The sequence below is a fragment of the Glycine max genome, chromosome 9, assembly GCF_000004515.6.
Source record: "Glycine max cultivar Williams 82 chromosome 9, Glycine_max_v4.0, whole genome shotgun sequence".
NCBI classification, from domain to species: Eukaryota; Viridiplantae; Streptophyta; class Magnoliopsida; order Fabales; family Fabaceae; genus Glycine; species Glycine max.
In genome coordinates this window covers 42,693,284-42,709,736 of record NC_038245.2, presented here as the reverse complement: position 1 = coordinate 42,709,736, position 16,453 = coordinate 42,693,284, and the positions used below count along the sequence as shown (strand labels likewise).

General features: G+C 29.9%; 1 protein-coding gene and 1 pseudogene across 1 annotated transcript; both read right to left on the bottom strand.

Moving 5' to 3' along the window:
- Nucleotides 1–897: 897 nt before the first annotated feature.
- On the bottom strand, nucleotides 898–3,051 carry LOC100805352 (probable xyloglucan endotransglucosylase/hydrolase protein 26). Its single transcript, XM_003534167.4, has 4 exons — nucleotides 2,847–3,051; nucleotides 2,334–2,434; nucleotides 1,961–2,154; nucleotides 898–1,606 (listed from the first exon to the last, which is right to left on the bottom strand). The coding sequence occupies exons 1-4, from the start codon at nucleotides 3,010–3,012 to the stop codon at nucleotides 1,198–1,200; spliced, it is 870 nt and encodes a 289-aa protein (XP_003534215.1). The 5' UTR covers nucleotides 3,013–3,051; the 3' UTR covers nucleotides 898–1,197.
- Nucleotides 3,052–5,499: 2,448 nt separating this feature from the next.
- LOC100780906 (aldehyde oxidase GLOX1-like) lies at nucleotides 5,500–10,042 on the bottom strand (annotated as a pseudogene).
- Nucleotides 10,043–16,453: the final 6,411 nt, after the last annotated feature.

Below are 16,453 nucleotides of genomic sequence, written 5' to 3'. Positions count from 1 at the left end.
AGTGATTATTCTTAAGCGGATTTAGTGATGATAATCATGACCGAATGATACTTATTGTTTGTACATGTTAAAGGTCGAGATGTATTATTTGAGATATGTGGATACGTGGTCGAAGATTATGTTTGATTTGGATGTGTCAGATGTCACTTCGACTTGACTGATTACTTTATCCGATATATTAACTAAATGCTATTCTTTTAATGTGTTTGAGGATCAAAATTTTTTAATTCATTAAAATGTTAGGACAATTTAAGTATTTCAAGTAATGATTTTGAAGAAATGAATGATGAATTTTGGTCCCCTGAGATGACTATATTGAAGTAGAATCCTAGGCCTTGATTATGATGCATGGAGCTCTGCTTTATTGCCATGGGGTGTACATGTGCCATGTTTTGCGGTACAGGGCAATGTTTCGTGTTTGAATGTTGTTTTATAGGGTAGGTTGTTCTTATTCGAGTTAGTGCTTATTTGAGGAAATTTGAACATCGTAGTTATATATTATACTATACTAATCAAAGCTACAAGAGACATGATATTTTTTTCGGTGAATTAGACATGATCTTTATTATTGGTGAATCCATGTTAGTTTTTCTAAATAAATTTAATTAGGTTAGGACACACAATATTATTTATAGCATATTTAGATTTCAGTTGATAACTTCTAAATCATGGTTTGAGGAAAAGCTGCAAGAGACAAGCTTTTTCCCAAACCATGGTCTTGAGATTTCCAATAGAAATTCAAATGCACAATATCTTAGTGGGTGTCTCACATTCAGATAATGAAAAAGTTGCATCCATCATATGCTACAATGTGTAGCTTCTGTGTTAACGTAGCTTGAAAACGCAATTCCAAATACAAGGTTACACAAATTTTATCTACAATAAAGAGTATGCTGGAAAGTAGGAACCCTTTGTAGACTAATATATTGGTAAGATCAATAGCAACAATAAATTTGTCATCTAAACAATGTCCAATAATCAATTTACTCTGACAGGTAAGATAATACAGGTATGACTAAGAACCCATGGGCATGGAATGAAGATGAAACTGAATTGCAATACACAAAATAGTGTACATTATTCAATTGAATTGGCTAACAAGAATGAAATCACAGAGATTGAAACACAAACAAATGGGACAAAAAAAACAATAATTAAATGAAAAAACACGTTTCAGCTTGCATGCCTTCATTATGTTTAGAATTGTGACTTGAAGCATTCAGGAGGCATCATTCCATTGAATCTTTTAGTATCTCTGCAATAATCATAGATCATGTAATTGTTCCTGACCCAATTCATCTGTCCCAATTTGGCATAACTCAATTGCTTGTATGTGGGAGAGGTCCACCAATTGGCAGGGAAATTTAAGGCACATTGGTTGATACTAACTGCTCCATTCCACTTACAAGCCCTTGCTCTAAAATGATTAAATCTGGCTATGAATGGTGCACCACTCCAATTGGTCTTAACAAGCCCACCCCTAGTGGCCCAATCATCTGCATTCCACAGGCTAGTATAAACCCTCATTCCTTGCTTGTTTGGGTAAGCAATGCCCTCATTTTCATAGTTTCGGTACACCCTAATTGGTATACTATCAATATACCACCTGAGATAACAAATCAATAATATAGATCATAATACAATTGAAGAAGGTTTAACTATTAAATAGTCTAAATATATTGGTACACTATCCATATACGGAAACATAGGTTAGTTGGATGGTTAAAAAATAAGGGAAGGAGGAAAAAGTTGCAGATTCGATCCCTCTTGTTAACAAAAAAAACTAACAAACTATCAATATGCCATCACCTTAGGCTGAGATAACAAATCAATAACATAGATCATGATACAATTGAAAAAAGGTATATGACTAGTTTGACTATTTCTTTCTTATAGAACTAAGAAAAATGAATAATGAATCAACTTTGTGCTGGTAGAGTTTAGTAGTTTTTCAACTTACACAACTTCAATGGGGTTCCAATGAATGGTGTAATTGTGAAAGTCAGAAGTTGGGTCAAACCAGAGGTAAAATTGTTGCTCCCTGCTTCCATTTCCTTGTGTGTATATGTTCGTATGGACAATGTATGGTTGTCCTGAAATGTTGCCTAAGAACTCGAAATCTATCTCATCATGTTGGCTTCCTGTAGAGGATAGCTGCACACGTTTTATGTGATGAAGCATTAATTAGCACTTTACCTTTTGTAAAATCTATATATTTCCACTTTATTCACTAATTCAATTTTGTTGAAGTTAGCTGATATCTGAAACTCTACTACATCTTTTTTTAATAGGAAAAAAAATCAGGTGCTTAATTTCAGCACCAGTGAACTTACATAGTAGGCAGTAACTGTTCCTGCAGAATTACCAGGGACCAGCTTGATTCTCGATTCAATACTTCCAAATAAGAATGCTTTCTTTGTTTGAGCTGCAGATCCTGAAATTCAAATGCAACACCAAGTATTCTAGTTAAGGTGAAATTTTGGAGAGATTAAAAAAGAGCCTTATAAACTATCAACATACTGAAATATTCTAATTAAGATGAAATTTTGGAGGAATTATTCATTACAGTTTAACAATGCAGTCAATTAAGAGTTAAGTCATTAGATAGATTAATGATTAATTTAATTTGTTTCTCCTGATATATATCTGCACTTGTATGTAATTGGATTAGTAGATCATTATTGCCTGTCATTTCAATTGCAACATAGTATTAAAGAATGCAGCATGGTTGCAAGTTGCAACTTTATTATTCTCTTGATCATAAATGCAAATGTTTTCTATTGTCCAAGACAAATATATCTGTTGAGATAATATAAATTGGATGCAATTATATATGGAGTTTTCACCTGAGGTTTGATCCAACACAAGTTGGAGGTCTTCACCCTGCATTGATGCATGTTGAGAACCCCAAGTGATGTACATGCTTTTGGAAAAGGTGGCATCTACGAGGATTATGCTTTGTGCCACTGCAAAAAGGAACAAAGCTACCAACAATTTCTCAATTTGTGCCATGTTAATTAACTTCTATGGATTGAAATTAAACTTGAATGCATAGTTTCCTGGTTCGTGCTGTCTTTATATAGTAGTAGCAAAATGTGACATATTCTGCTGGAAATATTTGAAAAATTTAATAACTGGTTCCCGAGTATTGACCATTTCCTTTAGATTTGATTTGTTGAAATTAGTTTTTTGAAGAGAGTCAAAAAAATTAATGTCAGGTATCATAAATAAGTTTAATAAGATTAGCTGTCCTTTGGATTATATTAATCTCTCTTTTTTTTTGTTTTTGCTGAATTTACGTTAATCTTTATTTTTGTCAAATATATATATGTAAATATAAAGATCAAAACTCAACAAAATGTCTTGTTTGTAACGTTGTGTTTTTACAGCTATCATATTTTTTTTATGGTTAAATAAGTTTTTTCCCACTAATTTATTATTTAAGTTCAATTTGATTCTTTAAATTTTTTTATTTACTTTGATTTTTTTTAATTTTTAAATATGATTTATTTTTTTGAAAAATATATATATTTTGTAATGATTTAAAATCACTTAATGATAGATTTGAATTGTCATAAAGTATGATTTTTTTATATTTTAAAATTAAGAACTAAATTAAATTAATTTTAAAAAATAATAAATATCAAATTGAACGAAAAAAATTTAAAAAATCAATTTAAATTTAAGAAATAAATTAAAAGATTAAAAAATTAATTTAACCTATTTTAAATTATATTCAAATCTTTATTTAACTTTTAAATACTTTGTACATTTATCATAAATAAAATGATAGAAATAATAAATGTTATTATTATATTTCATAGTTTATTTATTATCCTCTTAAGTGAATATACAAATAAATACAAAGTATGCAGTAAAAGGAGTCTAGCTAACAAAGAAAACAAACACTGCACTTGAGTTTGGTATAATCAGAACTTAAAATCAATAGAAACGGATTATTATTTGATGTTTATAAGTTTACAACTTACTACATGGTAGGGTGCATGATAATTAAAGAGTGGCGCTGGGAAGCTGGAACGCGGAGAAAGAGAGGAATGTCGTGCTTAGGACTAGTGCAATATTGGACTATCCAGCTACCATTGTTGATTCTTCACCAAGGTCGTGCACCCCTGATCGAGGAATATATATATATATTTGGACTACATGCTAGCTCTTTCTTTTAAGATTAAGCTAGAACATTTTTTTCTTTTTATATTTTTTATGATATAAAATTTAAGGGGGGAGGAAATATCATTCCAGTCCAAGGGGCATACAAAATTAATGGACTCAACAACCAGTTACATAAATACTTAGGAGGCATTTGGTAAGGAAGATGATTTGAGTTTTCTGGAAAATTTTGGGTTGAGAATATTTAGTTTCTCCTGTTTAGTATTTGTTTTACAAAATTTCTCAAGAAAACTTTAGTTTTCTTATCGGATAGAGGTGAGAATCTTATTTTTTTAGCTTAATTTTTTTTACTAGAGTAAAAATGTTATATTATTTTTATTAATATAATATATAATTTAAATAATTAATAAAAATATTATGTAATTCTTTAATTTTTTTGAAAATTTATCTAAATATTTTTATTGGTGAACCAAAATAATTTCACTGATTTTCAAAAAACATGATTCTCAAGATTCATAATTTTTAGTCGGACACAAAAAATTCCTTTCCTACCAAACCCCCGCTTATAGATATATAATTAAAATATATTCACTCATTCAACTTCCTTAATTAACTTATATATAAAATTGGTTGTTGGTAAAATTAGTAGTTAAATTAGCTAATAATTATAAGGCGACGTAAAATTATATATTTATATAAGTTCCATTTTTTTTATAGAAAAAACATATGTTTTAAAATAACTATAGTTTTACAGTTTTTTAGTTAATTTTGAACTCTTACCATTTTTATTTAAAGAAAATATTTTAATAAAAAAAATAGTATAATGATTTAAAATAATAATATAATATTCTAAGATAGATTTTACTTGAAATATTGAGCATAAAATTTAGAAAAAAAATTATAAATTATAAATTATAAATTCAAACAACGTATAAAAAATACCACAAGAGATGATGAGATAATATTGTTTACCATATTTTTTCTTGATTAAATAAGTTTATAAATTAATGAAATAAATTATAAGTTAATTAAAATGACTAGCTAGTAAAAAAACTACTACATTTATTTCTTTTCATTATCTATTAACCCACGATCGATGTATCTATTTTCTTTATTCTTTTCTTGCTATTACACTAAATTAATCACTAAGTATAACGAGGCAAGTTTAAAAAATTTCTATATGGCGAATCACTTGAAAATTGAAAAATTAACTAATGAATTCTATTCAATTTATTTTATAATTAAAGCTAGTTCAAAAGAAAATATATAAATGCAATTATGCAAAAATTAATTCTACTTTCAAGTTAATATTAAAAGATGTACTTACTAAAATTGACCTAATAGTAGGTAGTTAGGACAATTTCTACGAGGTCACAAGTTCAAATCGTGTTCACGATAAAACTAAGAAGAATAATTTTAAAGAGTGAGTTTATCATTTTTCACTTTACTTTATTACGACATCTTTTAGATCATGTACGTTCTTTACTCAAAGTCCCCCTTACATGTTATATTTCCTATGTAGAAGTTGACAAACTAATTATTTGTACATGAACTATAATAATTCAACTTTTACATGACTAGAAAAGGGTGCGAAAATTAACACAACTCTCTCTTCCTTTATCTTTTATTTTGTAATTCAAAATTGAGGATTTCCTAGATATTAAAAAAAACTACCACAGAAACAAATTGGCAAAAATCTCCATGCATGTGTGCCTTGAAATTGAGCTAGTAAGTAATTAATAACCATACCCCCCCCCCCCCCCCCCCCCCCCCCCAATTTGCACCCACATTCCCTTGCTGGGAACTCCACGATGGATAATGAAGAGCAAGTAATATCCTGGGGGAGCCACCTCACGGAAAGTTGGTGCCTTGGACATAACCTTGTAAATTCCTTCAGAGTTTTGAACAATGAAAGTCTTGAGAAACAACAACCTTTGATTCATAGAGTAGCCATGAGTGGTGAAAGGTGGAAAATACATGGAGACCTTAATGTTTTGCTTGGTCAACTTCTGGTCCATATCTTGCATTCTTCTCCGAAGATTTCTCAACAATTTGGGGTCGATGTTTGTCTAGTTTTGGGTCCAAGTAAGGAGCAGAGAAAGCCTCAATCCTAGTCTCAGTTGGGAACTTATCCTTGTCCTTGTAAGTATCATGTGTGTTGCTACCACCAACCCAAATTTTGCCACTAGGAAGCACTGCTGAGGTTGAGTGGTACATTCTAGCTATTTTGGAAGGCTTCAAAACCTTAAACCTTTTACCCTTAGGTTTTTCAGCCAAATACAACACTGGTGTGAAGTTATTAGGTTCATCAGCATCTCACCATGCAGCTGTACCCTTTTGTGCACCATTTATGAACAAGATTTGTCCTGTAGGGAGGATAAGAGAATCCCCCATGGTTCTCCCTGAAGGCATCTCTTCACTGTCCGATTGAGGGTTAGGGTCTGTGATCACCATTCTACTACAATCTTTGATAGCTGGCACGAAAACCTTTTGAATCTCGGCTAAGATGAAACTATCATGACTGTTTCCACCACATACAAGGACTTCTACCTTGATGGCGGCACTACTTTATTTGCCGCCGTCGAGTTTTATAGGAAGGATGGAGGACATGCCGGAAGCCGGGTAGTTCCGGGAACCGCCGGGGAGGACGGGGAAGGTGCGGACAACTTTGTTGGTGTTAGGGTTGAGGAGGAGGGAACGGTTGTTGGCGAAGATGAAGAGAGGTGGACAAAAGGGTAAAGGTTGTTTTCTTCAATGTCTGAGGTCTCATAGAGGAATGGGAAAAATATGGGTTTCTCACTAGGTTTCCTTCCTTTGGAAAGAACTCATAGCTGAAAGATCTACGACCTCCTATCACAATGTACTCTCCATTGGTAAGAATTGCTTGAGTAGCATACCTAGCATATACAAGAGTAGTAGAACATCCAAACCAATAATGCATGGTTTTTGTAGGAAAATAACAGACATGCTAATTGGTCTAAGAATCTTTTTGGATACAAGATATAAGTATTTATCAGAGCTTCTCTATTAGAAATATATAAAAAAAAATAGTAAAAAAATTCTAAAAAAAAAACTTTTACTGTTGTATCTAAACAGACTATAATACTCTAATATCTTGATGACAAGGGAATAAAACTAATATATAAACATAAGCGTGCAATTAGAAACTCATAATGGACACTAATTTAAGTAAACATTGCAGAAGATTTAAGTAAAAATGTTAATTTTGATTATAGTGGATAAATATTGTACGTACGTACCATCTAGGCTCTTTCAATTTATCGGGGTATTCCCTCCAGTCACAGTCTTGGCAATCAAGTTGACCGCCATAGTATCTGGAGGTTTTCCCTCCGTCTGCGAAACCACCGGCAACAACTAGGGTACCATCAGGTGTAAGTCCTCCACATGAGCACCATGGATCTGTCTTTACCTGCACCAAATTAAGGTTTACATTATGCCATGCATTTAATCGATTCTTCACATTTTTGTACCCTTTAATTTGAAAGTGTGTCACGAAAAAGAAAAATGTTTCATCATGGTTGAACATTAGGTTTCCTTTCATTTGTACAAATATACCAAATCTAATCTAATAAAAATACAATCATGAGTTTACAAAGGAACAAAATTTTCGGCTATGAGTGGAAGGATGAGAGAGATAGAGAGAAAATAAAAGAGGAGAGAAAAAAAGTGATAAATACAATACATGATATGATGACAAATGAAAAGAGACAAGAATAAATTTAATGAAATAGAAAGTGTTTTACATATTGTTATCAAATCATAAATTATTATATATAATAAATTTGTTAATTTTTATAATGATTATCTTAAAAATTATATCCATGATAATTTTTAATTAGTTTTCAATGTATAGTTATTAAACACTCATTTATTATTATTAGATGATGTTATTAGTATGATGCATCACATTTTAATTAAACAACACTAAGCTAGTTTGGTAGTAATGTGTGAAAAGAAGAAATATATAAAGATGGCACTAACCGTGAGTGGTCTAACTTGATTAGTCTCAATATCGTATTCCATTGAATGAGCAAAACAATCTTCTTGGTCTAGCTTAAGGTTATCATCATGCCATTGAATACATGGCATCCCTTTTGGATATGGGAGTCTAGAGACACGGTAAACGGTGGCATCATATATACAACTATCTTGTTATTGGGCATCAAATTGATTTGCATGGCGGATACACCCGACTGCTTATTAATCAACTTCCATTTCCCTAGGTATTTTGTTTCAAAATCTGGCATGGCTATATTACCACCATCCGCAACGCCTGCTTTCAGCTCAGCTCCAATGATAGGAATATTTTGGATTTCCAAGAATCTTGTGAAAAACATTGTTCTTCTTGACTTTTTGCCTTTTGTGCTTGGCATCCTCCGCAAGGAACAAGAAGGTGAGGAACAAAAACACTGTGTAAAGTTGCCATTAATGTTGGCTAAAGGTGTTTGATGAGAAACCTCAAAGAGATCGATCTCTTGGGTGGGTCTAGTTTATGTTCCTTAGGTTAGGTTTGTGTTTAATAAACCTTCATGGTGGCTTTCGTATGACCGTTGGTTGTTTAAGCATTAGCCAAAATAGCAAATGGATTTTAGCCATTGGAGACTGCCTTGTAATAAACGGTAAGTTGCAATTTTCTGATTAGGGAATGTAACGCAAGGTAGAAGGTGTTTCTGATTTCTTAATTTCTGACAAAGTATATCCACTTTTAGTATAAATTATTATCATAAACTAATAATATTCCAATACCTCAGACCTGTAGGTGAAGACTCAAATAATTTTAGAATGAAATGTTACGTAACAAGTACTGCATTTAATTAAGATACTGGTTAAAAAAATTAAAAATATTTTTTCTATGAATAGTTGTTATTAGTTAATATACTTTTATTGCTGTGTAATAAAGGCTTGTAAATGTATTTTTGATGATAAAACATTTATAAATAGTTATCGGTTCTTAAGCTCCTGAACTAATTCGACACACTGTTTATAGTGGGAGAGAGAGTACGAGTTTGGAAGAGTCAATAAACAACTCTTCTCGTTAACTTGTGGTAAAAAAATATATTATTTTAATTTATGTCAAGATTAAACTTTTGATTCATATTTCCTCGACCAATCATTCATAATTCACATTTTTGTTGATTTTTTTTAATTCTTTACATAAAGATTTAAAAAATACCGGATCTCTATCAGCCCAAGCAAATTGTCGGTAAAACTCCAAAATGATATTTTGTTTTGACCCGATTTATATAATTAGAAGTAATTTTCAGTCCTATTTATTTCACATTTGATTAACTAATATGTGCTTTTAATTAGTTTAGTCCAGAAACTTGAGAGCTAGGTTTCTATCAGACTTAACATCACGACGTTTGGTCTTGTTTTATTCTCTTTGATTACCTTGAATGCTTGGATTATACTACATTAAGTTATGGGATGAGTACTCTCTAACTCTTGTAATATAATAAACTCATTTTGCCTCCAAAAAATGATTTAAACTATTTTATCAATAAATGTGATTTTATCTGCACATGTAACGGTAATAATATATATCTTCTTTAGATTAACTTTTACATTTGAGAAAAAAAAAACATGTGACCATATTGACTACTTTAATTTGAAGGCAAACAGGAGGATCAAATTAAACAGTATTTTTTCGTCCGGAAGCAAATGTTACCAAGCAACAGAGCACAACTTTCCAATCAAGTTGCCAATATTTCCTATTTCCTTTTTCCTTTTTTAAAAGAGTTGTTCACAACATGCATGCCTAGTGGGATAAGGATGTGATTGAAGTAAGTGGATGGGGATGTAGATTGTGGAATGGTTGATTATGATCACAATATTTTTCTCCTGATATGGATGAAAACTGCGTGCCAATACAAAGGTTCACGGCTACCGTCATCTTCTACTTTCATAAACATGTATCAGTGGGGAAAGGGAATAGGGACCTTGCTATGGTTACTTGTTATTTAAATTGATTTAGATTTAAATACAAAGTAACGAATAGTTAGTTAGCTTGTGGAAAAGTTATGTTTTTGGCATGTGTAGATGTAAATTTAATATAATTTTTTGCTGATTTTTTTTGTTTTTAAAGAGCTGCTTTTCCTTAGTGACAGGTGTATCTGTTATTCTGTTTGTGTAAGGTGGATATTATACCGGATGCCCCTTTAATTAGTATATACAAAAATAAATCACCAACTACTTGAATTTAAGATTTGATTTTGATTGAATCACTGTATGGTTGCTATTATTTCTTGTTTTATACATATGTTTCGTAACAGTAATTTTTTTTGCCAACCTGCATTAACAATTTTGCATGTACTAATTGAGTACCATTTTTTTAAAAAAATATATGATTTAATTTACCTTTATAAAAAGAAGTTGCCTTTAGTGCTTAATATTATAATATGTGCCGTTTGGTAAGGATAGTTATTACAAGAGTTCCTAAACGCGACAATATTTAAGGAGATTAACATAAACTATTATATATATATATATATATATATATATATATATATATATATATATATATATATATATATATATATATATATGGGGAAGAGATTCTCTCCAATGATTTTTTTTTACATAATTAAGTGTCATGATTTCATTATTTATTCTTGTAAACTTTTACTTTATTCTAAAATGTAATTATACAATAAAAAAATCGCTGTTGAAAATCCATTCTCACATGGAAATACCCTGATCAAAGACTAAATATCAAAATAATTAAAACTACATTATATGAAAATTAAATAAGAGTTGAGTGTGGTTAAAGGAATTATTTAATAATAGATCATAATGTTAGCATAAACTCATAATGTTTTTTTTTAAAACAAACTCATAATGTGTTGATATTAGTGATTTTATTTATTTATATCTAAAGATTATATTAAGAAAAAATAATCTAATGCTAAATTATTAATAAAGACTTTTTTTTTGTTTAGTAATAGATTAAACAAATATCAATCAAGTATACTTGGTAGCCCTTGTTTTTATAAGCTAAAATACTACTGAGAATCGAAAGACAAAAGGCTTCTTCTGATTCACTCATATTAAGCTTTATTTAGAAGATTAGAGAATAATTTAACATAAGCTACTATGCTAATCAATTGCGTTTCAGGTAAAAAAAAAATTAAAAAATATAAAGAAAGAAAAAAAATCTGACATTTTACAGTCAGAATTTTTTATTTTCTTTTTAATTAAATAAAAATACATCATTGCTTTAAAAAATATTTTTTCACAAACAAATATACCATAAAATGATAATTTATCTCTATTACCGAGTACATGAATCAGCAGCGTCATATTAAATATTTTAAAAAAAGTTTTATTATTTATAGTAATTTTATCTAACAATATTTCTTGTAAAAAATACTTAGCAACATCGAAAAAGAAAAACACTTACCCACTAGTTATAATTATAATGTTACAGCAGAAAGAATGGATTCGCTTCTTTTCAATTAAGTCACACTGGTTGACTTGACACCCAATATGTGATAAGATGGGAGACTGGATAAAAAGATGTAAATAAAAGGATAGAATGTGTGAGAGTCCAGCTTTAAGATAATTTACTCGTCATAAAAAATTATTAGCACAAATAATTTAATACTTGAATTTGAGATTTAATCTCCATTTAAATATAAATGATGGATTTCTTTTTTTATCAAGGAAATGATGGATTTAAGTATAGATAATAACTGATGTATTATTTTATCTTGAAAATAAATAAATTTGATGAGAGAAAAATTACACCCTTCTGGTTATAAAAAAAAAATAATTGCTCATCCCTGCAGGTAAAAACAAAAAAAAAAAATAGTTGCTCATCCCCGCAGGTAAAAACATAAAAGAAGAGACAAGAGGATGACACACAATCCCTTTCTTATCTTTAAAAACAGTGTTCAATTCATATTTCACAGTGACATTAATTATTATTTCTATCGATATTTGTGTGAAATTTTGTTAATGCATACCCATTAATTGTTCATTTTTGGTTGACTCCATTATGCTTTAAACTCTAAACGTAAAATGAAAAGTAGAAATGGACCGGTCAATTCGAATGGGAGATTAATGAATCAATAAAATTATTAAGTTTATACAACTTAAAAAATCGACAGAAGGGAAAAGCAGTCAAAAACGATCAAATCAATCTAAAATCGCTCAAAATTAATGATAAAAAAATTAGCTTAAACTTTTACAGAAAAAGTAGACAAACAGTTGTTAATATTATAATAAACTAGCCGTGGAACCGTGCAAAACACGGTTCTTAAAAAAATTAAATTGAGAAAATAGGAAAAACAAGTAAAAATAAAAAAATAATAATGTTGCACTCTTCCGTTCACACATGGTTTGCTGCTGAACAGTTTTTAATAATATATAGATAATGATCAAATAATTCTATTTATGAATTATTATTATTATTTAACCTTTTATTATAAATATTTTATCTTAAAATGTATACAACATTTTAATCTTTCTATATTAATTTGAAATTTTATTTAACTTTTTTTTACAATTTTACGTTAATTTATTAATATATTACATAATACTAAAATTATATGCTAAATTATTATCAATTAAACTATAGTTGAATCACATTAAACTAATGAATAACTTAAATTTATACTTTCATCAGTTTAATAACTAATTAATCTTTTTTCTTTGAATAGCTATTTTGCAGGGATTATTCAGGACTGTGCTTTTCTGTTAAGAAGCAACTTCTTGAAAGTCTCGTCTTATGTGAATAGACATGCTAATGGAGGAGCAGATACTTTAGCAAAGTTAACTTTTTTGAATCCTGATACTGTCTGGTTTGAGGTGATCCCTCAAATTGTTAATATTGTTGATGATGATGTAAGGCCTCAGTGCCCACCTTATTTTTAATATACACATCATTGTTTTAAAAAAAAAAAAATTGATTCCAAGAAAAAATTAAGTACAAACTTATACTTTGCTAATGGTACTGCTAAAAACACATGCCATACAACACTAAAATAAAGCCTAAAAAAGGAACGAGTTTAATTTTTTTCAACCTTATACTAATGCATTTGTACATGCTTAACCATATGGTAAAACATAACAAAATATTGAAAGAAGAAAAATTCACAAGCATTAAAGACATCGTGGAAAGGGAAGACACAACAAGAAAAACATCAAGTAATCCATGACATTACTTTAAAACAGAAATTCTGAAACTCAATTCATAATTACAACTAAAATTTTAATTTCTAGTTGTAATACGGAAGGTTTGATGCTCACAACAAAGATATATATATATAAAGGTTGAAGTATAAGTCCCTATAGTTTTCCACTAATACTCTTCATTTCCCTATAGATAAGGAGTCTGGTGAAGTATATTGTGGCAGCCATTGTAAATAAAAGAGCTATTTTCCTCTAACACACTCTTCATTTCCCATTTGTTTATCCTATTAAACAAAATCATGCAAACGTACATTAAATTATAAGTTTTATAAAATCAAAAACTAAAATAAAAGGCAATAACAATGCTAGTTGTAAACTGGAGATCGATTTACTCATAAAATTAAATTAGCATATGGGGATAAAACATCCACAACAATCCCCCGCGCGCGTTCTCAAGATTCCCTGTCGTTAATATCAGAACTTTATAATATCAATTATTCAAGCTGTCAAAGCCAAATTTAAAAAGCCCTTGAGTTAAGAAGATATGTTATGTTGTGAAACACAGAACACAAGTAGCCAAGATACTTTAAGAATGGACCTTCAAACTTCATAGCCAATATCTTTGGCAGCAACAAAATCAGTATGCAAAGGATTAGATAAGCTTAGATACATAAATTAGAAAAGGTCTAAGTACATTGAACTTCAACTACTTGGAGTCATAGATTAGAGTAGATACTCTAATCTGTTCAAATTCAAAAGTGAGAATATACCCACCACTTTTAGTCATTATAATTATAACTATAATCATTAACAAATCTGAATTTATCTCCCATAGAATACAATGTCTAAAGGTAATAATTTCCTACCTCATTTAGCAAAAGGACTATGGATCCTCGCCTACAAGATACAAATTTGGCATGCCTCATGCTAAACTTGGTTGTAATATTTTTTTCCCAAGAAGAAAATGGAATAAAAAGTTAAAAACAAAACAAGTAACCGAAATGAACCGGATGATTGCTCTAACTACCATACTCAAACAAGTGAAGGAAATGAATCAGGGGTAAGTCACAGCGATGGAGTCTTTCGTCTCTAAAATCCATATTTTTATCCGTCTCTGCCTCTTAAATTTGGTCTCTGTTTCCGTCTCTGGCAGAGACAGAATAGGTTCCATCTCTAAATTTCGTCTTTAAATCAAACTTTTCTAGTTGTGGATATTAATTTTTGTCAAAGTTGCCACTTAACATTAGCTTAGTGTGGTCGATTCTAAAATGGAAGTTATGACTATTAAAAAAAGAATAACTCTAATATTAGCGTTGACGTGGGCAATGCTATTTTAAGTACAATACTAAAGCTAATTTGGCATAGTCAAATTATCGTTGGCCTAACTGACACTAACTATATACATGTTTCAAAATAAAACTTTTTTTTATTTTATGATTTCAAACTCTCAAATTAATCTTAACTTTAGTTATTTTTTAATATTATTTTTTCGTTTGAAATATTTACTATTTATGCTATAAATTAAATTATTTTTTTGTTATTTTTATAATTTACTTTTTTCTTGAATCTAAACTACTTATATTTCTTACTTAAATTAAAAAAAACGTGTATAATATGCATGAAATACTTAGTAGTATATTATATGCATGTGGAGTGTATTGATTTTAAAAATAAAAAAATTAACGCTGCATTTTTATTTTTAATTAATATATTTGACCAGATATATTCCTATCTACAACAAAGCAGATAATAAGGTAACACTTGATGAGTTAAATGTGATGATTAAATAGTTTTTTAAAGACTTTAGGATTTGAACTTCTAACATTACAGTTGAAAGAAATTCTTCGTCTGAAATTATAACAATCTTTTATTGGAACTAATGCCCATTTGTTGGGTTATATTTCCTTCAGTTATCTTTTCATCAAAAGTATATATCTGACGTGAAAGCAAAATTGAACGCAAGATTCTTTGAAAATTATGAGTGAGATATGCATAGAATCAAAATGGAGTTAGCACTAATCAATTGGAAGATATAGCCTTTATGATTATGCATGTTCGATCTAATAGCATCCACTTGGAGTGATCTCTATTAACTATTTTGTCTGCATTATTCTTTTCACTGATTGACATTATTACAGCTGTTTTTCCATCATTTGTCTCTAGATGTTGATTCACTGATAGCTTTAACACTCTGTACATATATATCACCTGGTTACGGAAATATTGAAAACTAACCAACTTTAAGAAGCATTGACATGTTTATCTCTATAAGCAAGATACTCTTCAAGGATTTCTATGAAATCTAGCTTTTTCATATGGAACATACTATCACAAAAGCTAGCTATATATCATTTAACTATATAGTGAAAAATGTAATGTCTTAATTATTAAGGTAATTTAAGTAAATTGATTTTACTTTAATTTATAGAATATCCAACTTTCTCCATTATTTGTTTTTAATTTTACTTTTGAATGTCTCAGTCAAAATTTTGTCAAAAAAGGGGTCACACTAGCACCTAAAGCTGCTTATAATAAAAGTCACAAACTGGCAGATGAAGAAATTAAGTAACTAGAATTAGAAAGGCATCTACGAAACTTTTAAACTGTACATGCACCAAAACTTCCCTATTTGTCAAAAACCTTCAACTTAACCGTTGGTTAACTTCCTGGCTGAACGTGTCATCTAAAGACTTTTCTTGCTCTCGAGGTATATTTTTCTATTTTGATTGCCTAATCCTTGTCATTTTCACACGTGAGAAACGAATTTCTCACTGGCTGCTGCACTTGTGTACGTGGAGTAGACATTTGATGTGATGTGATTAATGAGAATCTTTGATAGAAATTTAATTACGAAGAATTATTATCTGTACTTGATCATTGTTCGTAAACAATATCATTATTCTTCTGTTGATAAAAAAAGATTAACAAAATTGACCTACACGACGAATCTCCCCTTGACAACTACACATTACACATTGAGGCAGAAACTCCATGTCATGAACAGTGCTTCGATTTTCTTGCTGTAAACAAGAAATAGGTGCCTCTCTAGAATACAACTTTGCGACTCAATTATAAGACATGGAGAGTGATTAACATTAATTTCTTAGTCAATTATTGTCTTCCGCTGTTTGCGCTTTTCTTTTTCAGTTCTTACATTCTTGCTGTATCACGT